This window comes from Oxyura jamaicensis, chromosome 8 (genome assembly GCF_011077185.1).
Source record: "Oxyura jamaicensis isolate SHBP4307 breed ruddy duck chromosome 8, BPBGC_Ojam_1.0, whole genome shotgun sequence".
NCBI lineage: Eukaryota > Metazoa > Chordata > Aves > Anseriformes > Anatidae > Oxyura > Oxyura jamaicensis.
The window spans coordinates 12,809,876-12,833,139 of record NC_048900.1 but is presented as its reverse complement, the minus strand read 5'-3'; the positions used below and the strand labels follow the sequence as shown (position 1 = coordinate 12,833,139).

The 23,264-nt window shown below is 55.1% G+C and overlaps 1 protein-coding gene across 2 annotated transcripts; it reads right to left on the bottom strand.

Annotated features, from left to right (window-relative positions):
* Positions 1–1,151: 1,151 nt before the first annotated feature.
* On the bottom strand, positions 1,152–17,947 carry LAMC2 (laminin subunit gamma 2). 2 transcript variants are annotated; one of them, XM_035333678.1, is made up of 23 exons: positions 17,714–17,947; positions 14,531–14,719; positions 13,452–13,581; positions 12,775–12,873; positions 12,367–12,503; positions 11,939–12,061; positions 11,470–11,659; positions 11,047–11,159; positions 10,520–10,738; positions 9,726–9,905; positions 8,980–9,213; positions 8,198–8,334; positions 7,407–7,560; positions 6,933–7,138; positions 6,561–6,640; positions 5,923–6,060; positions 5,595–5,739; positions 5,214–5,363; positions 4,562–4,676; positions 3,955–4,154; positions 3,197–3,355; positions 3,009–3,108; positions 1,152–2,799 (listed from the first exon to the last, which is right to left on the bottom strand). In XM_035333678.1, exons 1-23 carry the CDS (start codon positions 17,784–17,786, stop codon positions 2,549–2,551), a joined length of 3,522 nt encoding a protein of 1,173 aa, XP_035189569.1. In that variant the 5' UTR covers positions 17,787–17,947; the 3' UTR covers positions 1,152–2,548. The 2 variants fall into 2 exon arrangements, with proteins under 2 accessions (XP_035189569.1, XP_035189570.1); XM_035333679.1 differs by lacking the exon at positions 12,775–12,873.
* Positions 17,948–23,264: the final 5,317 nt, after the last annotated feature.

The window sequence follows — 23,264 nt, the reverse complement described above, 5'->3', positions numbered from 1 at the left end:
TCAGGTACACGAGATGGGACGTGCGGGAAGCCAGCTGGCTTTCAATCTCATCGTGTTTAGGACGGCATGCCTTAGAGACATAGCGTTGTGATAGGGATGATGAATATATTCTGTCTTACTAGTCTTATCTACGCCTTCATGTATCCGCTCAGTAAAACACAGTACGGGGCGAGGATGGGGTGGGAGGGGGGTTTGTAACAGGTCAGTCAATGCTGGGATTGGTTTTGAAAACAGCCCTGGGTGGGTATGGGAAAGATCATCCCTCGAGATCCACGTAGACGGTGGGGAGGTGAGGAAGGGGGTTTCCAGTGCATGGGTGGGGTGGGAGGAAGCTCTTGTGTTTGGGTCTTTGAACCTCCAATTTTAAAGTGTGATTTGCTGAAAGAGAAATGAACTTCAAATGCCTTTTGGAAAAATAAAATAAAATAAAAAGGGGGGAGGGGGGGGGTTGAAGTTGCCATGCCACCAATATCACTTCTGTGAAAGGTTTTGGAGCCTAATTTTTTTTTCTTCTGTTGCTATATGAAGAAATTGGTCATTGACAAAAGAAAAGTCTTTATCAGCAAAATGTTTAAATTATGTAATAAACAAAAGAAAAGAAAAAGAGATGCTGCTGGTGTCATCTTTCACCACTGCTGTGTCTTTTTAAACCAGTCCCAAGATGGAGTCAGCATGAGGAGCGCAAGCTGCCGGGGGAACTCATGGCCATCCTTGCCAAAGCATGGCACTGGAGAAGATAAACCAGTAGGCAAGAGCCAGCCAAAAGTATTCAATATTTATTGGCCTCCTCCCTTTCAAAAACCCAACTCATAAAAGAATGAAGTCAGCTTCTTAATACCTGCCCTATGCTGTACAACAGGAGAAGAAAAACATGCCAAAGGCAAGAATATTGCTTAAATACAAATACAACACAGACAATTATTCAGTGTACCTTTATCAAGCAAAAGCACAGGCACTGCTTTACCAGAAAATCAGAGATAACGGGATGGGTGAGCCCCCCAGAATGTTCTCCTCTGTCCAGAGCCTCCTCCTTCACCACCACGCAGCTCAGGGGGCTTCAGCAGGGCTGACCAGCACCTGAGAGTGCCCCCAAATGGCCTCTAAAGGAAGCTGGAAATGGTGTCAGCAGGGAGGTGGGCCCACAGGAAGGCAGCAGGTGGCTGAAGGATTGCAGGCTTCTGATCCTCCACGCTCTGCTCAGAAGACTTGTGGCAGAAACAACCTGTGCACAAGTACCCAGGGCTAGCACCCTTTGGGAAACATCCCTCACCACACTTGAGGAATGGGAGGGATTGGGAAGCACCAAACCAGAGGTGGAGAAACATTCAAGCCATTTCCAATATTCTAAAACAGATCAAATTAAAGTGCTGGCACTGCAGCAAGGATGGGACTGGGCTCTCAGATGCCAGCGTTTTTGGCTGTGATTCCCCCAGGAAAGTTCCTGTTCCTGGGACAAGTGCCTCAGGTCCTGAGTGCCTGTGCAGAGGGGAAACAACCTTGCTTTTCCTGGGCACATCCAGGGAGTTGCCTGGTACCGAACTAACCGGCCTCAGAAGGGAAAGTTGTGCTTATGTGCATGTGTGTGTGATGGGCTGCTAGGGAGACCCATGTTTGCTCAGAAGGAACCCAGTCCTCAAGGGATTTGGGACCCAAATAGAAAGGGTGTCCTTTCCTCTTAGCTGAAGGGGACAGGTGGAGCAGCGGAAAGACTTTCCACTTGAGAAGCCCCAGCAATCCCCTCCTCCACCAACCTACTAGTACAGGATCCCCTCCTTCCTCCATCTAGCACATCACCCTGAGCTCCAAGCCAACTGGCATCATTTTCTTTCCCCTCTCTTCCACCTGCCTGCAATGGTGGAAGACCTGCAGCTTTACCAAAGGGGTCAGCAGCAGCATCTGATGCTGAATCTCTAAGCCACACCTAAAAAAGCACACCAGAACCACTTCCAGCAAGGCCAGGACCGGGCAAGCTGAGAGGAGAGAGCCACGAGAAGCATCACCAGTGCCATGGCTCAAAACTCATCCCATTTTCCACTTCACTCTGCTCAGTCCCTGCCTGCTAGCTCCAGAAGGCGAGGAAAGCCCCACAGAGAGCATAAGGAGGTGGCAGCAGTGTGAAAAGCAAGGAAAAGGACTGCAGTCCTTCTGTGTGTACCAGACCATGGGAGGGGATCCAAAGGGGTTGGAGAACCTCTCAGCCCTGAGCTTCAGGCTCAGAACGTGACCGTGCAAACCGCCCAGGTTGGCAGCAAGCAACCCCCTCTGCACCTCAGAGAACTGCGGAAGGAATGGGCTCCTCAGTCAGCAGCACCTTCACGCAAGCAGGTGTCTCCTTCCTCCTGAAATTGAGGGACGGATCATTTTGAAAATCAGGGTCTCTCCCGGGCCAGTGTGACAACATGAACTTCAGCTGCTATGCTAAACTCAAGTGTAAAGTTTAGTTTGACACAAGTCCAATGCAGCTGATCCTGCCAGGACTGGGGAGAGCAGCTGGGCCGGGCTGTCCCACCTTCAGCCTGACTCAGGCTGCAGCCTTCCTGGAGCTGGCTCAAGGTAATTCAATGGCTTTTGTGTTGTAGCAGCCAGGAGGAAGACTTCTCTGGATATCCTCCAGGTTCTTAATATCTGCTAGGATCTCATCAATGCTCATGTCCAGTTTCTGTACCCGGACCTTTTGCAGTGTGGCTCTTTGCTCCAGCTCTGACATCTGTTTCTTCAGCCGGTTGGTTTTGGTTTTGGCTTTACCAAAATTCAGCTCAAGCTGCTTCAGGCCTTCTTCATCCACAGCACCAGGCTGGTCTGTTGCACGGGAGGGAAACAAGGAATAAGGAACAATGGGTGGAGGCTGAGGACTAGCTCCTCCTAGATACTTCAGCTTTACCCTACTCTCCAACCAATTTACAGGTGTCAGCTGAGGCAAGTTCCCAGAAAACACTCAGCACCCCCATGCAGAGCCCAGTGGTGGCCTGATTTGAGCTACGTGGCTACAGCAACATTGCAAAACCTACTCATCAGATGCAGCAGCTCCTCCAGGGCACTTAGTGTCTCCTGCACGGCCACCTCTGCCTGGTCAGCCTCATACTGGACACTTTGAGCTTCCTGAGCTGTCTGAAGAATGCAAGGTGGAAGCTGTAAAGCAAAGCCTTGCCCAAATGTCAGCAGGGAAGGGGACAAGGTGTGGGAGCCAGGGACCCACCTCCCGTATCACAGCAGTATCCGCCTCAACCTCTAACATCTTGCCCTTGAATTCTCCATCCACTTCTTTGGCCTCGTGCTGCAGGGCTGCCACTGCCTTCTCCAGGGCGAGGACACCGTCAGCTGTTTTGTTGGCCTCCAACTTCAGACGTGTGAGCTCCTACAGAAGGGAAAGGCATTTTGTTCAGGGGCAGAGCATGACTGGAATCACTCTGGGGGCACTCGGGCGTGGAGCTGGTGGGAAATGGGTCCTTCCAGGAACCCTGGGACCCAAGTTATCACAGGTTCTCCTGTGTCCTTCATGTGCTCTCACCAGCTGGTGCAGAGAGTTGTTTGTATGATCAGGGTTCAGCCCATCTAGCACACGCTGTTGAGTCCCTGGGGAATTACCACGTGCAGTTTGGGTGTCAGACCCACCAGCACCAAGCCTGGGATCTCATGAGCCTGTCAGCAACTCCGGCCATAGCACTGACAGGCAAGGACGCAGGGTGAAAAATCCCCTTGGTCACCAAGAGGTGGCTACAGAAAGATGCCACAGAGATCCCATGGGACAAATTTGCCTGCAGAAATTCCCATGCACCCATTGTTTTCCCGCTACCTCAGGTATCTCTGCACAATCCACTGTAGACGAAAGTCAACAAAAAAGCCAGTGCATCACATCCACCACAAAGACCACAGGGGTCACCAACCATCTCCTCCTCCACGGTTTGTCCTTCCAAACCTCTTTTTGCCAGCAATAGCACCAGGGCTTGTCCTCACCTGCTGGATTCCCATGGTGATTTCCTTCGCTTCTCCTGCTACGCTGCTGGCTGCTTTGGATTCGGAAGCAGCATTGCCCAGGATGGTTTCGGCTCGGTCTGTCTTCTCCCTGGCACTTGCTACCATGCTGCTGATAATTGGAAGCCTCCTCATAGCATCTTCAGCTTCCCTTCTCTTGTCATCTGCTTGCAGGTTAAACTCTAAAAGAGATGCATACCAGCATGAAGTGGCATTACCTGTCTGAGAACTCATGAGGGGAAGAAAAGGAAGGGTTTTCCTCCTGGCTTGGCTTGGTTTAGACTTCTCTCATCTTCCAGAAAGTCTGGCCACAATGGTGACAGCACAGGAAAGAAAGGAGAGGAGCAATAACCAGAGAGGATCTCCTACAGGTATTTGCTCCTTCTCACAAGAACTGCTGGCCTGGTGGTGGCCCTGGGACAATAACCAGGTCCTGGGCAGCATGTCCCCACCACAGACATGGCTGCACATGATGCCACCACCCCGGCTCTGAGGACGTTTCTGGCAGAGGCCACCTGCAGCCCACTGAGCATGTTCAGCCGTCACACGGAACTTGGGGGCGAGGAAGAGGTCAGGAGCACAAGGTTACCCCGCAGGCTCTTCAGGATCTGCTCCACTTCATAAAAGGTGGTGTTGCCAGCACTCACGGCTTGCAGGGCTGTGCTCCTGGCAAGGTTGGCCCGGGACAGCAGCTGGGTCAGCATCTGTGACAGACCGAGGGGACACAATGAGGTGAAGGACACAGCACAAGATCACCAGATGGTCCCAGGGCAGTCACAAGAGCCACAGCAGCAGCCTGCAAGGAGCTGTGCTGAGAGAGAAGACCACAAGCCCATTCCCATATGCCTTCTGTTTCCCCCGAACCCAGGTTACCACCCCCTGATCTATCAGCAGAGGCTTGTGTGAGTGCTCCTCAACCGGCTCAAGCCACCGTGAGCTACCTCAGCTCCAGTCTGTGCTGGAGCAGGTCCCTAACCTGCCTCACGTGGAGGAGGTGTGCTAGGGAGAGCCTGCACCAGCAGCTCTGAGCACATGGTGGCATCTCACTCCAGCTCTGGCAGAACCAGAAGAAGGTGGGACCAACCCCAATGGGCTGTGTTTGGGGAAATGTGCCATCCTGCAGCATGACAGGGGGACATCCAGCCCCTTTGGAGCACAGGGGAGGACAGTGCGTAGTAACTGCAACGCAAGGGACTCGCCACCTGCAGCTCAAGCTCAAGGTGACTCAGTAAATGCCTTACTGCTCTCTCGCCTTCTCCTCTCTGCAGCAGCTGCTTGATTTCTTCTTCCCAGTGGCCCGTGCGGCTCTGCAGCTGCCTGTACTGTGCCATATACGTGTCCACCATGCTCAGGAGAGCATTTGCATCCTGCTTCAGCTGGGTTGCCTCCCCCTGAAACACAAAGATGGGATCACTGCCTTGGGGGGCTCAATGTTGCCATGTTGTTCACGGGGAACTGTGGCAAGCAGCAATGGATGCTTGTACCACAGCCAGCTGCAGGGACAAAAGGGTGAGGAGTGGGACAACCAGGGCCCAGCTGGGATGGGGTCCTGGAACAGGATGAGCTGAAGGAAGGGCAGGATGAAAGGGGATGGCTTGGCCCCACAGGATCAAAGCCCTCACCTCAAAGGACCCAAAACTGGTCTTCATCAGGCGGGACAGGGAGCTGAGGAGCATCAGGCTGCTCTGATAAGCCTTGTCTGCCTCAGAGGCTGTCCTGTCAGCCTCGGCCTCCAGGCCTTCAGCCAGTGACTTCAGCTCCTCATACCTGCGCAGACACAACGTGGAAGACTAAACCCAAGGACTAAAGTCAAGTCCTACCATCCTGCTTCCAGCTGCATGTTTCTGAAACATAGCTGAGGAGGCAGGGGTGGGGACACAGAGGCTTGGACACCCCTCTCCTCCATCCCGCAGCCCCTTTCCCTCTGCTGAGACACAGCCATCAACTTACTTCTGGAGCAGCCCTTGCAGGGAGCCAGAGGCCGCTGCCTCCCCACTCACAGCCATGCGCACCAGCTCCAGTGCCTGCTGCGAGTCGTCCTGCGCCGCCTTCGTGGCTTGCTCAATGATGTTGGCTGCTTGCATGTGGCTGAAAAGCATGGGAGGAGCCTTGTGAGAAGAGCTTCCCACCCAAGTTTCGTCCATCGATGTCCTTTGTGGTTTTATCCAGAGGTGCTGGATCAGGCTCTCCCAGGAAATGTGTTTTTTTTTGAGAAGGGGACCTGCACCTTGGGATGGTCCTGGACCTGCACCTTGGGATGCAGGAGGGACATGCTTCGCTTGTCCCTCCTGCATCTCCCCAGGGCAGGGTAGCACCAGAGGAACAGGTTGATGCTGCCTGTTCCAGCTGGATGCCCATGGACCAAACTCTGACCAGGAAGATGCTTGTAGAACACACTGCCCAACATCACTCTCACAGGAAACAGAGGACACCAAAGGCAACCCAGCAGACATGTCTCCCCTGCTCCAGGACTTGTATGGAGCCCATGGGAGCTGCAGCATCAGGGCTAGGCAAGGCCACCAAACTGGGCCCTCCCATGTCCCCAGCAGGCTCTTGATCCCCTGCCAGCACCATGAGGAGGGACTCACCTGTTGGCTAAACTCAGAGCCTCTTGGGCCAGAATCAAGAACTTGTTTGAGCCTCCAGGGAAGTGTGAAACTGGAATAGTCTGAGGAGAGAGGGAGAGAGGTGTGATCTCTCTTCCCTGGCCTTGCATCTGATTCAGCAGGGAAAAAAGCAGCTGTGGCATGCCAACCCTCCAGAGCCACCCAGAGACCCTTGCCTGCAGTTCTCCAGATCCCAACCCTACAGAAAGAGCCAGTGCTATCCACCACAATTTCTTCTCTGCTCACAAAACAAATATCATAACTGTAACTCGTCAAATTCTTGCTCTCTCCATGGACTTTTTCAACCCAGTGGCTGGGCTGAATTAAGAGCATGTCACAGAAAGGTGCTCTTACCACTCGACCCAGGGTGGCTCCACTTCGCTCCAGGTCCAGCCTGGCTCTCTCCAGCAGCTGCCTGGTGTCCTGCACCTGCCTCTCGTACTGCCTGCTGAGAGACCTCAGCCTCTCCACTGTTGCCTTGGTGTCGTCCAGCTGGCTCTGGCAACTGGACCCTTGTCCCTTCATCCTGGTTACACGGCTTTCCAGAGATCTGTCGGAGGCTGGGAGGAGGGAAAGAGGGAGGCAGTGGCTTAAATGAAGTGCAAAAAGGCAGGGACAGCAAAACCACACCGTGATACGACACAGTTTGCCCCTTCCTTTGGACTCTCGGTGGTCCCATGCCATGGACACGCTCAGGGAAGTACACACAGCTGCCCCAGACTGTCATCTCCTGAATGATTTCTCTCAAGAGACAAATGTCCTCTGCACTGAGGCACCCCCAGAAGCTGCTCCCTCCAGCCCTGTCTGATGGCAGCCCTTGCGTGGTACCTTGCAGGCTGAGAGCTTCTCCAAGGATGGCCTGCAACGTCTCCTCAGCCAGCTGCATCTTCCTCTCCAGCTCCTCATCTACGACCCCGCCACCAGCTTGGGCCTCTGAGAAAAGCAGCTCCAGCTCCTGCAGCTGCTGCAGGTACAGGTCCACCTGCAAAACACAGAAGGTCATCAGCACATGGCCATCAAACCCATAGTGGAGAGGCCAGGGCATGAGCCAGACCCATAGCATAGAAATATGGAGTGAGGAGTTGTTTTTTAGGTGAACACTGATTGCTATGGACACAGCAGGCCAGCAGCTCTAGGTCATCGGTTTTTACGTCAGCTGAGTCAGATGCAAGCACAAACTTCAGGCACAGCCTGCAGAAGCACCTTTCCCTCTTGCGGGGAAGCCAGGACAAGATGCTTGAGGGTAACTGTATCTTTGCATTCATTTCAGTGCAAAGCCATTCATTTCTGCTCAGCTGCTGCCTTGCTGATCACAGCCGTAACAAGGGCTACCATGAAGAGCCAGCGGGACCACGGCATCAGGGCTTCACCTGCTAACAGCTAGACTGAGACAATGGCTTGGCTCTGCACCTCTGGGCTGGCTGCAAATCTGCTGCCCAGCTGCGCTTCTGGGGAAGGAAAGCCAGGAAAGAAGGATGGTCTCCCCTCCCACCTTTCTGCTCCAAGACCAAGTGCTGATTGACCAGCTCAAGCAATCTCCAAAGCTGGAGCATCTGCACAGCTCTGTGCAGGGAGTGGGCTGCCCAGAGGGACAGACAGATGGACACAGGGACACCCACCTGGGCTTTCACCTGGCTATAGCAGGCTGGGCACTCGCTCTGCTCGCAGTCAGGGCCCTCAAAGCCAGGCTTGCAGATGCAGCTCCCATCACTCCGGCATGTCAGGGGCTCGGCCCCCACCAAGTTGCAGTTGCAGGCTGTGGAGCATGGTGACAGGTCAGAGTGGCCAAGGACCAGGACCTCCCCTGCTCCTTGCTTTGGGCACATCTTTCCACCCACTGCCTCTCCCTGCTTCCCTCCAACCTCGCTTTCCCTCCGCTTGTCCACAGGTGGGAAGTGTCCTAGGGAAGCCCCTAGGACATACATCAACCCCCTCAAGGCACCCCGTGCTCTGACAAAGCCTTGGCTTTCGCAGCACCCACTGTCCCCAGGGCCCTGCCACCTCTGGGGAACATGCACCTCCTGCCTGTGCTGGAGAGGGAGATCTGCCTTGGGTAACACAGCTTGCCTTGGGTAAGCACTGCAAGCAAACACCCCTCGCCACCTCTGCCAAGGGCTTGGAGCACAGAACAAACACCAAAAGCCACAAGGCCAAAGTGCAAATGCACAGGGTCCATTAAACCTTCTTGCATGCCAGCATGGACTTTCTTACTCATTCCCGGTGGCGGTGCTCTGACCGTGCCCACCACAGCTTTGCTCCTACTTGACCCCAGGGGGCTGCTTTGTGGTTTTTGGGTGCCGCACACGCAGCCCCCTGCAGCCACGGGCTCCGGTTTGCTGAAACCTCCTGCACCCAGGCTGTGTCCTGGAGAACAACCCCCCGCCCATCCCTGTCCTCTTACCCTGGCACTTGTCGGCAGGGTTGGGGGCCAGGGGATTCCCGAAGAAGCCATCCTTGCAGCGGTCGCAGTAGAAGCCAGCTGTGTTGTAGATGCACTTGAGGCACTCGCCCGTCCGGCGGTTGCAGTTCCCCACGGCGTTGGGCTCCACGTTGCCGTTGCACTGGCAGGGCTGGCACGGCCGGGAGGCTGCGGGGTCTCCAAAATAGCCGTCAGCGCAGTACTCGCAGTTGGGCCCTGAGAAAGGGAGGGCGAGAAAAGCTCAGGGTCTTGGCCACAAACTGGAAGCCCCCAGCCTCCTTCAGCCCATGGGGACGGGGACGCTGTGCCTGAAGGCTGCTGCCTCCCATATGCCAAGTGCCCAATGAGCTCCCAAAAGCTGGGTGCAATGATTTTCCTTGGCAAGTCATGTCCTACTGTTCCCCTCCCTCCCCATCAATCCTTTTCCCCATGCACTTTATCTGTTTGTACAATAACTTTCCCAGGTGATTGCAGGAACAGCTCTGTGTATGTACAGCACATGCAGCCCCAGGGCAGGGCACACACATTTGTACAGCCCTTGGCACAATGGGTGCTGGTGCCTTGCCTGAACTCCACATTACCAGAGAGAGCAGCAGCGGGGTACACAGGTGGGGAAGCCTTGGCAAGAAGGCATGATTGGCCACCCAGCCCATGGACACCCCACACCTCCACGTAAAGCACACGAAAACTCCTGGGGATGGGCTAACAGACCAGAGCAAGGGCGTTACCGGCGGCTCCAGGAGGGCAGTGGTCACAGACGACTTCTTCTCTGCCCAGCACTGCCGAGCAGCCCTGGCCATTGTCGCAGGGACATGCCCTGCAGCCGTGAGGGGGCCGGGGGTCTCGGTAGAAGCCAAACGGGCAGCTGATGCTGTTGCCCACATTTTCATCTCCTGAGTAGCATTCGCCTGAGGGAGGAAGGACAGGGTTTGGGACAAGCCTTTTGCTGTCTTCCTCCCAGGAGGACACCCTCCATGAATCCTAGCATGAGCAACTCAACGCCAGCTTTTCCCTTTGCATCAGAACTGAGGAGGGGACATACAGTGCCCTCAGCAAGGGGGCTGTGGGCATTTAGCTGAGGCCCCACCACACCACATCCATGCTCAACCTCATCCATGTTCGTTACTTTGAATTCACATTGCAACACTGCAGGCTGCTTTGGCAAAACGGGTAGTGAAGCATTTTCACATCACTCACTGATGTCTGTTCACACCATCCCTACCTTCAGAACACAAAGTGAGAAAAGATTGTAATGCTACCCAGGCAATAGGAGATGTTTTTCTGACCACAACCAGAACAAGCTAAGCGTTGATCCCAGTGTACCTTTCTTTTATTTCAGGCAGCAGCTCTTTCTAGGTTTTAGAGAGTTTTATCTGTGCTGTTTTCTGTACTCCACCACCAGCCACCCGCAAGCCAGGGATCTCCCTCCCACATCCCCCCATAGCTCAATTTTTGGGACACAGGCAGCCACCCTGCACCCCCGCCCTCCCAGCACACACAACGTGGTCATGACTCCTCTTACCAGTGTCCGGGTCACAAATTCCTCCCCCTTGGCAATTGCAGGGCACGCAGATGCTGAATGGCCCCATGCTGGGAGCATCTCTCCGGTAGCCAGCAGCACAGCTCTCACAGAACTGCCCCTGGTACCCATCGGGACACTGGCACCGCTCCACCCAGGGCGCGAGGCTGCCGGCGGCAGGCTGTGCTGACACCAGGGTGATGTTGTCGATGTAGCCGGTGCCTGGTGGGAGATGCAGCAGCTCACCTGCAAGATCCTAGCTTGCTCTGCAAGCCCCCGCATCTCTGCATCCATCTCCACACAGGCTGCGCTGCCAACCACAAAGAGCGGGGGCAGGTGGACCAGAGCTAAGGTCTTGTTTCCCCCACCCCATGGCTGTTGGCATCCTGCTAAAGCCCTTCATTTGGCCCATGTTATGACATGTTTTTCTTTGTTAAACACCTTTTAGCATGGCTGTCTCCAGCTGGAGACTTGTCTGCAGCAAGGAGAGCTAAGCCTTGTGCCGTACCCTTGTGGCTCCCCCCACTTACTGTACTCCCCGAAGGTGGCTCGGATCCTGAGGGCCGTCAGGTTCCCCAGCAGCCTGCGATATTCAAAGTAATTCAGCCTGGGGCTCCACTTGCTGCTGGGGTGCTCATCCAACCTGTGCATGGGACCAGGTAGAAGCCGTGTTGAAGACCATGAGCTGTCCCAGTTGCTCTCTCCCATCTCCCTCCTGTGCCCAAAGCACTGGGGGACAACGTCCACCTGCACAACCAGCACCAAGCAAAGCCCCCATCCTGACTCAGGACACATCTCCTACCACCCTCTCACCCTTATCCTTGTCCACGAGGAGAGACACACAGAGCTGCACCCAACCCAGACCACTTAAGCCTGGCTGCCTCTGAGGGGCCTTAGCCAGGACCCTGAGCCCACCAAGCTCACCCTGCCCAAATCCCGAGCTCCCCCTTCACCTGAAGGTGTATGTCTGGCTGACACCACAGGGCAGGATCTTCCCAGGAGGCAAGAAGGGGGCAGTGACTCGCAGGCCAGCTCCTTCCAGGACCACGTCGTGCGGGGAGGGCTGCTGTCCCCCTCGGTCCAGGCGGTAATCGAAGGAGAGCACCTGGCCGTAGCTCAGCTGCTGGTTCCCGAGGAATTTGGCTGCAAATGGAAGCAGGGGAGAGGACTGGAGGGAAGGAATTACAGGTTTAAAGTTTTGTTTTCCGCCTGAAGGCACACTCCACTGGGTCAGACCAAGCAGCACTGCAATGCAGACCCCAGCATCACCTCTCAGGCTGGGGAAACACTGGGGGGGTGTCATCTGTCATCTCCTTGCCCCAGGACAGTCCCTTCACTCTGCCCATGCCATCTTCTTCCCCAGCCCCACCAACCCCCTTGGGCCACCCTCTTCTGCCCCAATGAGCTGGGCTCTGTGCATACCAGGTGCCACAAAGTAGAGTGCTTCCCATGTCCTCGCTGCTATGAACACATCCTGGTGGCGTGGAGACCACTGGAGCTCAGCTGGGGACCCATTCTCATGGACCCCTGTCCAGCCTTCTGCACCTGGAGGGCAAACACGGAGGAAGCACCCCAGTCAGAGACAGGGAAAGGTGCTTCCAGCTCTCCAGCATCTTCTGCAAGCTGCATCTTTCCAAAAACAAAACAAAACAAAACAAAACAAAACAACAAAAAAACTCTGGTTCCTATGTCTTGACCTGCTTGCCTCCACACCCTCCTTGTACCCACACCAGCAACCTCTTTGACAGCAGCTGGGAATGCCTGTCCAGGGCTCCTCTGGTGACTTAAGGGCAGGAGGGTGGCAATAACCCCCCTGCACACCAGCCCTGGGGCTGCAGGGATGGCCTCACCTTGCTGGAAGCTGGAGGTGATCCTGTGGATGCTGTAATTCTCAGCACTGACACATGAGGATGAGTGTCCGTAGCAGAAACACGGTGAGCATCCTGCTGGGTTTCTGGCATCCAAGTTATAGAAGTTTTGTTTGCACCTGGAAAAGAAAAGCTACAATGCTCGCGTGGTTTTTCTCCTCTCCCTCCCACGCTCAGCCTGCTGTAGGACACAAACCTGCACACAGCAAACACAACCAACCCTCCAAAGACAGCCGTGTGCACCCACTGCTGCCTTTCAGGGTTGCCCCCAGGCAAGGGCAGGCCTGCAGGCGTCTCCCCTCCCACAGCGGGGCTTGGTGAGCAGCTGGGAGCAGGGATGGGGATGGGGATGAGCCTGGGCACGGTGCCCCAAGCCCCCTGGACACCCACCTGTCGCAGCGCTCACCGGTGGTGCCGGCCTTGCAGACGCAGCGGCCCGAGATGCACTCCCCCGTGCTGCCGGCTGGGTCACAGGCACACTGCAGGCTCCTGCAACGGGGACAGCAGGGACACCATGGTGACCTCCAGATCAGCGCAGGGGTCAGAGAATCCCCCCCCCAGCTGCACCAGGGTGGGGTACAACGAGTAGGAAGTGGCTGCAGCACTGATGCTGCTACCAAGAGGCACTTCCGAAGGTGCTTAACATGTGAAGGCGGCTGGTGCTGCTCTAATGACCTGCTCTTAATAAACACCTACAGCCAACAGCAATTTTTGCACGGATGTGATTGCAGCAGGGCTGTCACTACACAGGACAGTGATGCTGTGCAGCCCCGTGCTTAGGCTGGTTTTGTTCTACATCACTTCCCCCAGCTGCTGCCTGTTTTGTGTTATCTGGATGGCAAAGTGTCACCTCAGAGAGCTGCTAAGGTCTCATTTTGATGCCACCACGTGGCAGTGAGCTCTGCAGGCAGGACAGGAAGCCCACCCCTGCTCTCCCCAAGGATGGAGATGGGTCGCCATGAGCAAACCACCTATGGAACAAAGCACCTCTGCCCCAACCAGCACAGGAGACCCCTGGAGGTGGTCCCCGTGGCTGTCACCACGCGTGGCCGGCCACTAGCACTTACTGCCCATGTCTCTGGCACCCAGCCTCGGAGAAGGAGTGGAAGCCCGGCTGGCAGCGGTCGCACTTCTCACCCGTCACGCCGGGTTTGCAGCTGCAGCGGCCGTCGCTGTTGCACTGAGGTCTGAGGGAGCCTGGATGGAGGAGCTGAGCTGGATTTTTCCACTCAAAGCAACTCAAAGCATGGGGAGCCCCCCCTTGCTCTCTCTGCTTGCCACCCATTTTTCGTGTTCATGGGGGTGCCCCGGGCATCATTTCTCCTTAAAACTGCAGCAATGTGTAAAGCAGGCAGAGGAACTGGGGTGGGGGCGTGGAAGCTTTCCACCCACCCTGCAGCATGGTGGCCCTTTGCAGCACACCCTGTCCCCAGGTGTGATGCTGTGAGCTCAGGAATTAGCCTTTCACTCTTACAGTGCAATCAAGGGACTTCATGGAATCTGCCAAATGCTGCAACATGCAGAAATCTTGAGCCTGGCTCACGAGGCCAGCAAAAGCCTGGGCTCCCCATGCTGGGGCTTGGTTGGCATCCCCTGTGACAAGGGCAGGAGCAGTTCCCTGTGGGGCAGCTCCTGGCTGGTCCTGGCCACCTGCCAAACTGAGGACAGAGGGGAGCAGGAGGCACAGGGCAGACCTTGCCACAGTGCAGCCTGTCCGGGGGTTTGTTGGGGGGCCATTCTTCCTCTCTGCTTCTCTTTTTTCTCCTCCCACTATCCACAAGCTCTGCCAGGGCTACTGAACCAAACCTTGCACAAGTGCAAATGCACTCGATGGAGTTGGGCATCACCAGAGGAACCTCCCGGGGACCAACCCAGATGGGCACCATGCAGAGAAGAACAAGGGGTAAGACCCAGAGAGGTGTTTTGCTGGGACCTCTCTATCTCTCCCTTCTTCAGGGACAAGGAGTGGGATCCAATGCCCCTGAGTCCCCTCCAAGGGCTGCCCTGCGAGCACCAAGCTCCACAACCAGCAAGGGGCACCAGCCTCAGTTCCTTGGGGTTGGAAAACGCAGCAGCAACCCAACAAGCAAACTCCTTAGGCCTCCCTAACCCCACCGCCCTGTCAGCCCCGGTGGTGGCCCAGTACCCTGGGGGTGGCAGCGGCAGGGCAGGCAGCAGTCCCCGTTGTGCTGGCGGAAGTATCCCTCCTTGCAGCGCTCACAGCGGGGGCCCTCGGTGTTGCCCAGGCAGCCGAGGCAGCGGTACCCGTTCCCCGTCTCCATCAGAAGGTGCCAGTCAAAGACGCACTGTCTGGACATCCCGTTGCAGTCGCAGACTGGGAAGAAGAAAAGAGGAAGTTAGAGGGAAGGGTACTGACTGCGAAGCCCACCCATGACCCGAGGAACAAGTCCAGGCCACAGAAATCTCCCAAAATGGGCTCGGTGATGTTCTCAGTCCCGCCGCAGAGAGTCACCAGCCGTGGCCACTGGAGGCCATGCTCGAGAGCTGTGCCACCAGCGCAAGGCACACTTTGCTGCCAGTTATTTCCAGGGCAAATATGGGAGGGGAGGAAAGACATGCTCTCAGCATCAAGGAATGCTTTATGCTTGCTCGACAGCTGCACGTTTATCAGTGCACCACATTCAAGGTGGCTCCGAAAGGAGGAGGCAGGCGGGACGAGAGCTGCTGTGGGCAATGCAACCTTGCTGAAAAGGGACTTGTGGCCAAGGTAGGGCTGTCCTCAGTTCTGTCTGCTTGCTCCGGAGGAAAGCAGGGGCACCCAGGTCACCTCCACCAGGGCCCACGCCCCAAGCCCCTGCAGCACAGCCTGGCCCCCAGCCTTGTCCCCACCCCCCAGCTGTCTTACTGCAGAGGAGTGTCTCAGCTCAGCAGCATCACCAACTAGAGCAGCTGAGGTTGGGAGAATGACTCGCAAAGACAGGCAGCAGAAAGACGTGACCTGAGGGATGAAGCAGGACCCTCAAGGGTGCAGAGCCTGCTGAGGAGCTGCTCCAAGCTGTCCTGGCACTGCCCACAAAGGTCCATCCCAAGCTGGCTTCCACCTGGTGCCCTCAGCCACCGAAGACATCTGTACCCCCTGCCCCGGGGCCCCCGCCATTCCTGGGCCAAGGCCGACCCTGCAGGCCCACTGCCAGTGCTGACTGATGCCCTTGGATGCCCATCAGCACTCGTGTACCTGAGGAGCACGTTCAGCCCAGCCTGATATTGAGAGGAACAATGACGACCTGCTGCAAACAGGGACAGAGCTTTCCTAGCTCCAGCAAGTGTGGCTCTTGGTCCAGCCCTGCCACCAGGAGCCTGGCACCCAGCAGCAGTCCCACTGCCCAGCCTGCTGGGGACACCTGCAGGAGCCCAGGTCCTGTCTTGGCTGGTGTGGAAGAAATGCCCAGAGCCTCAGTAGACATTTCCAGTGACCAAAGGGCAGAAATTATATATATATAAATAAATATATATATCCAAAAGTAGCAACATGAGATTTTGTTTCCCAAGGTATTTGCACTTTCTTGCACGCTGTGACTGCTTGGTGCCCGTCCCCTCCCCTTCCTTCCATATTAAAGCATTTAACCCCACCCACACCTCGCCCTGCACGATCCAGAGGATTTAACAATCCAGAGGATTTACCAGCTTGCCAAATCACAGCTCCCCAGGGAAGGAAAGCCTGTTCTTAGGTCTTGCTCCAAGGCTGAAGCATGTTGAGAGCTGACTCCCAGCCTTGGCACGGATTCAGGGCTGGCAAACACGAAGCTGTTCACAATGCTACTGCAGGTTGCTGCCACGGCCTCACCGCTGCTGCTGGTCTTCTCTTGGAGCCTGGCGGGCTTCGGCAGGCTGAGCATTACCACAGGCCAGGCAAGATGGAGTGGGCTCGAAGCCAAGGAGAGGAGCTGCTCTGCAGCCGGGTGCCCCAAGGCCCTACCCAGGGATTTCTTCAGTGCCGCATCGGGATGAGGGAGGTCTGGGGCACACATCCAGTCGGACCTTGCTCCCCAAGCTTCCACGAAGCAGAAAAAAAGCTTGACAAATGTTTGGTTGCTGTGCTGATGTAAACCCCAATAAGGGAAAGGCTTGGAGAAGGAGATAGTTCTTTCCAACGCAGTGAATAAACGCGCTGCACCTTGGCTACAGACACTGCGGTGCCGACTTTGAGAAGCACGCATGTACCACAGCAGCCAGCACCAGGCTAGAGACGTCAGCTTGTCTGCATGCTTGCTGCCATAGGTGCTCTACAGCCTGATAAGCTTCCACTGGATCTCCCCAAATCAAGAATTGCAGCTGGGAGCCTCCAAGTCTTCACTGAAATCTTCAAACAGCCATTGCCACCCAGAGGAGCTCAGAGCTGTGAGCCCCTCACCTTCCTCATACATCCCAGCCCACCTCCGCTCAGGCAACTGAAGACCCTTTTTCCTCCCTCATTTCCCACTGAGCTGTGAGCCCCCCCCCCCCCTCCCCAGCGTGGCTCATCCCCACACCCTGGAGAATCTTAAACCAGCCCCAACCAATGCCCAGGAATGTGTGTGCTGCAGCCAAGGCAGCGAGCAGAGGCAGAAAATAAAAATCTCCATCGGTATTTTAGAGCACAGTTATGGCTGCTGTAGTAATTACCCAATTAGCAAGCAAACCAAATTAGGTCTGTCCTTTAAAAACGCACTCATTCAGCACTTTTTTCCCCTATCATGTTCCACTGTGCTTAAATGAAATCTGATATTAAGGGACCTGCTTCAAATCCTGCAAGCCTATTTCCAAGCAGCAGTAGTACAGAGAAACAAACAAAAACAACCGAGGCCACTCAGCATTTATGAAGAACATGTAAAGAGCTGATTTTGGTCTTTAGGACTGCATGCATCCCGCAAGGCTCCAGCTTGCACAAAACACAAACTCTGCACGTGTTGCTGCTGGATCCTGGACACTTCCAGCTCTTCCTCGGGCTCAGCAAACGTGCTGGTTATCTGCGGCAGCAGGCAAACAAACCCCTTCCCTGTGCAATCCTTGTACTCACACCCAAATCCCACCCAGGCAGCCAAGCTTTCCTCAGCAAACAATAAAGTAATTACACCAAACAAGTTACTCAAAAGGGACGCTAGTAAAAACTGGTCTAGGTGCACACGGGAATTTATCTCCAGAGGAAGCCTGAGGAGAAGCACCTTAGGGGTGTGGGTTTATCCCCAGCAGCAGGAGCAGAGAGCACGGCCCAGCAGAAGAGCACTGCTGGACCCAAAGGGCTCCCCAGTCCTGCGGCTGTCAGCAAAGCTGCCAGCAGGACAGCTTTCTAGCCCCAGAGCGGACCTCCCCAGCCCCCTGAAAGCCTCACCTTCTCCTCCTTCGGTGCTGAGGGCTGCAAGCAGTGGGGACACTGCCAGGACCACGAGCCAGCACCTGGCCATCGCCGCAGCCCTGTGGCAGTCGCTGGGCACACAAAGCCCCAGCTCCAGGCTGCTGCACTTGAGCTCCGTTCTTATTTGTGATTCCCCCCCCCCCCCCCCCCAGCCCTGGTGGTTTTTATCAGCTCCTCCACCTGAGTCACTCCCAGCAGGAAGAGCGCGGGTGCCTTGCTCTGACTCACCGTGAACAGGGGAGCCCAGCCCAGCAGCGCAGGCAGGCGCACATGCGCCTGCCGCCAGCCAAAGGCATTGCCAACGATGGGACGCAGCACCCCGAGGGCCTCCTGGCAGCACCGTCCCAGGGAGAAGGGCTGCTGGGACAACGTGACTTTGATGGTGGCTGCCCAGCTCTGTCCCGTCCACCCTCTTCCATCCAGGCTTTGCCACCGCTCTCCAGGCAGGTCGGCACATAGGAGCGGGCTGCCTGGGCACGCAGGCAGCACAACAGGTAGCGGAGTGAGATGGGATGAGATCATGGGGAGCCCGAGGAGGGGGGACAGGGGCTGCCCGCACAGCCTCCCGGGCCGCTGAGCCACCCTGCCACAGCAGGGCTGGAGGGAGGCAGGAAGAGGAGCCCTGCAGGACCCACAGCCAAAGGCTGCTGGGGATACAAAAAGCCCCTGAAGTCAGCTTGGACACATGCTAATAATAAAAAAGAAAAAAAAAAAAAAAAAAAAGTCAGTCAGGATCTACGGGCATTAGGTTCAGGAAATCCCCAGACCTAGAGATGGGAGAAAGCCTGGGAATTATCAGGGACTGACATGCGTGTTTATCTGCTTCTACACCTGAGACAGAAAATAAGGTTAAACAGGCCGTTGGCCTGGCCCAGTACAACTGTGTTTGTGCTGGAAAAGGATGAGCAGACACCCCGGAGCCCCATGCCCATCAGCGTTTTGGTCCCAAGGGGTGCAGACCCGAAGGCAGTTCTGCCCTTGATCCTCACCTGCATGTCTGAGGCAGCCACGACCAAGTCCGCAGGGGAGGAGAGCAGTCTGGAGGCTGGGTGTGCTGGGTTTGGTTGGCAGGGGGTGAGCAGAGCCCAGACTCTGCCCCGTGGCAGAGAAGGGTCAGTGCCGGCCGGCTCCAGAAGGACCCACTGCTGGCCAAGCCGAGCCAGTGAGTGCGTTTTGGAGAAAGGGAAAAACTGCTGCATGACAGCAGGGGGGAGAGAGAAAATGTAGAGGAAACAGCTCTGCAGACACCGAGGTCAGTGAAGGAGGGGAGTTCTTCTCAAAGAGTTGCAACCTGGGGGAAGCCCACTGAGGACCAGCGTGGGAAGGATGGCATCTCATGGGAGGGGACCATGAACCATCTCCCTGTCCTTATCTCAACCCTTGGGCCTATTTTCATTGTATTTTTTTCCCCACCTTCCTTCAAGGAGTGGGAATGAGAGAGCACAGCAGTGGCATTAATTTTGCTGTCAGTGTGAAACCTCCACACCAGGGCCTCCCAGCCCTGCTGATAGCCAAACACACAGGAGAAATGGGACTCTAGCACATCTCTGTGACCCCCAAAAGCAGCCCCGAGGCTGATCTCAGGGAGGGATGGTCCTCGTGCTGCAGCTCAGCACTGATTATTGCCTTGATCTGTGACTGTGAGTGGGCCACAGACACCAGCACCTGCAGATGAAGGTGCCCAACAAGTTCACCCCCAGCCCAGCGCTGCAGTTACCTTTCTGCCTTAGGGACTGGAGCCCAGCCCAAATTAGGCTGACACTCTGCTCCTTCCAAAGCTATCAGATCTGGGCTAATTAACATTCAGGTCTCCTCCGGAACCTTTTAAGGTGCCCAACAGCCTCTGCACACTGATGTACCCAGCGGTGACTCAGGGCTTCCCTCAGCACCTCCTCACACCATGGTGACCTCCTAGTACAACCAGCCCGAATTCGCTGCCTTTTGGTGACTCCATTTGCCAAGTTTAACCTGCCTCCGCTGACTGATTCAACTCTCCTTTACAAACAGGCTGCTCCCTTTTAATTGCTTACACTGTGTCTTAATATAGCTCACAACAAGGAAACCAGCTTCACAAATGCACTAATGGCATATTGACATTTGACAACCAAGACCGTCTTGTCTGATTCTTTCATTATTTTTTAAGTAGCGATATAAAAACACCACATTCCCACCTATTTGGCAGAGTTCTTATAGGTCTGTTTATTCCTTTAGTGAAATGCACTTAATCTGTTCTGCTCCAAAACCCAAATTCTTGGCCGAGTTCTCTATTAGAAGACCAGCTCTCGCCATCGGGAAGCTTTTCACAAGAATTGCGATTTTTCCTTATTTGGCTCTTTCATATTATTCCTTCTGTCTCGCCATTCGCACTCAGACTCTGACCTCACTTCTGCAAACAAGCACTGACACAGCTCGCTCTCTAGTCATTTCTGCATATTTGCTTTGGTTACTCTTACCTCGTCATCCTCCGCCAGCACTCAAAATCACCTCTAAAAGCTGCATTAATGCACGCACGATGCTACCCAAAGCAGAGTTTCAAGGCCATGATTTTCAAAACACACTAGACCTGCAACAAACTGGTGCCCACCACCCACTGCAGGAGAATCCTCACCCATGGTGATGGCAGCAGTGGCTGGAGAAGGCCTTACACAAACGTTGCTGCTCCCTTGGGGCCTACGTGGGTTCTCCTCAGGCGCTTGCTTGCTTTCCTTCCAGCCGTTGCTGCCCCACACGCACGTGCTCACCTACACGCATCCACGCGCTGCAAAATCTGCCAGCATAAGGGGCATCCTCCCAGTCCCACAGGGCCTAAAGCAGAACACCAGTGGTTAACTGGTTAATCCTTCAAAGACAGCCCCTTGCTCAGGAACATGTGGGCATCCTTCAGAAGACATCTGCTGGCACTTCTATGGTTTTTATGGACACTTCTGGTGTACCTGGAGGCACAGCTCAGCAGCTGGGACAGCCCGCGTTCAGGAGAGGCAAACCCCCTAATTTCAGCCACACAAAGCAGAAAAGAGATGGAGAATTTGGGCAAGGGCTTGGTGGGACCCCACGGACCTGGCCGTGCTCACCAGAGCCGGCAGGTCCCCGGGTCGGGGTGGGGCAGAGGAACAAGAACCCAGCTGGACCCCAGCAGCAGTCCCACCACCTCCACATTTTATGCCAACAAGGCATAAAAAATTCATAGCCCTTGGCTCAGGGAAGTCACGTCTTGTATGCTAAAAATTCCCCCTGGATTACAGGGCAGGCTGAGCTGAGAGCCACCCCTGGTGACGGGGATGACCCCGCAAAGATCACAGCCGCGGGGCCGCCTTTCTCTGGCTGGGACCCAGGTCCTGCCTGCGGGGCCGCGGCGGTGAGCAAGCGGGGCAGGGTGCAGTGAGGAAACGTCGTCACGTCTGGCCTCGCCTCGCCACCGCCCTGCCTGTACGCGTGAGGGGATGAGACACAGACAGGCAGGCAGGCAGGGACTCTGGCATTTCTGTCTTGCTGTGCTCTCCCCTGTGCCTCCTGAGAGCAGCCTGGGAAGGGCCCCAAGCTCTCCACGAAGCCCCCTGGAGCTCCCGCTTTCGCTAGGACAAGCACCCGGCTGCTTTTCACCCCAGCTGTGAGGACCCCTCCTTTGCCCAGCTCTTTTCCATTGCCAGCTGACCCCCGTGCCAGCCTCTCCCTGCTCCAGAGAGCACAGGCGTGAAGATGGAGTTTGACCTCAGAGAGTGGGAAAAGTTCCCAGAAATTAAAGAAAAGCCAGCAAACCATGGTGCGGTCCCCTGTGAGGACGGTCCCTCCTCTTAAATGTCTACCTCAAGGTCAAGCTCAGCCCCTGCTGGGCAGAAACATCCCCCTCAGATCCTGGGTGGACTCCTGGGCTCAAGTACTTGATAAGCTTCCTCAGCTCACTTCCTTTCACACCGTCTTGTTTCCCACGCCACAGCAATGAACAAGCCTGAAGAGAGGCTGCTGGGGAGCAGGTCCCCCAGGCCCCCACGTCCCTGCAGCTCCTCGCTGACCATGGTGGCAGCTCCTGCTAGGGTCAGGCACTCCAGCCCTGACGATCTGGCAAGAGGCTGTCAAAACAAGTGCAGGAAAAGGCACGGTACAATCTGATAAGACTGTGGAAATGCTACCACAATTTCTCCAGAGTAGAGGAAATGGTTTGGAAAGTCCTTGCTCTGGTCAGCCAGGTGTTCCCCTGCACTGGAGATACCTCCCCACGTTGGTGGCACCACCCAGGCACATCGGGGAGCACCCCAAGGTTTCCTCCCATGCAAGAAGGGGAGAGAAGGGATTAGCTGTGATGCAAGTTAATGAGACGTGCATTTTCCTCTGCAGAGAAAAATAAAACCCAGTCTACAACTGTAAGATGTTTGATTTCAAAGCTATGTAGTCTGTTATCACAGTAATCTTTACTAACATTCAAAACTTAATTCAGGAATAAAATCTCTCTTGCTGACAGGACCCAGGAACAACAGAGAACATCCAGATTGTCAGCAGTTCCTGAAGACATCCCAGGTCCTTTATGTAGGGTTTCCATTTCTCCATTTCCCTTTCAGTCCTTTCACCCTAGCAGCCCCTTGCTTTTCAGCAAGCCAGCTGTAAGCAGACAAGATTGTACCCCTAAAATGCAGAGAGCCACCCCTCCAATTCTCCTGTTCCTTCAAGGAGAGCTCAGTTCCAATAGCGTTGCACAGATGGCACACACTCGTATTTCCAAAGTGGAGAAACAGCAGCGTAAAATCCATTGCAGTCAGTGCAGCTGAGCTCTGGCCACAGAGAGAAACCCGTGTTCAATGTGCCCGTTTGCAGCTTGCTGCAGGAACTTGCAAATTGCTTTTCTCCTCCCTTCTGTGCACCTCACCCTGCTCTTACAGTTCACCAAGCAAGAGAAGAACCCCGTAATGGAGACGGACCCACATCAACCAGCACCAAAAAAGCAAAACTCAAAGGAATCCCAATGTATAGGGGGTTACAAATATTCAGACTTTATTATAAATAAGAAATACTGTTTTATACATAAAAACTGCAAGTGTTGCATTTTGTTCACCGCCCCAGACAGCGAGACCACAGATTAAGGCAAAAAAGCTGAAGTGAAGGCACGTACTGAGGGGGCCACAGTCAGGAATCAAGTGATGAAGGGACCGCCACGCGCTGCCCGCGACATCCGGCACTCCACCAGCAGCCGTCTCAACATCACATTACGCAAAGAAATAACTGGACTTATACAATGAGTAATGGCTGTAATGCAGTAGTGATTAAGAGATCGCTTATAAAGATTTTTTTTTTATTTAAAAATAAATTTCTGTTAAAAACAGCTTAACAACAACAAAAAAAAATAGAAGAGAAAGCAGGAAACCTTAGGCCTGAGGTCAGCCAGGGCATGCGCGCATCTTCACATCTGCTCTTCTCACAGCCTTGGCAGAGAGGTGACGTGGTTGGACAGCCATCTGACCAGAGCAGCCAGCCAGAAAACACTGATGTGAAGGTCCCACGAGTGTGGGCAAGCATAGGGAAACTCTCCTCCAGGGGT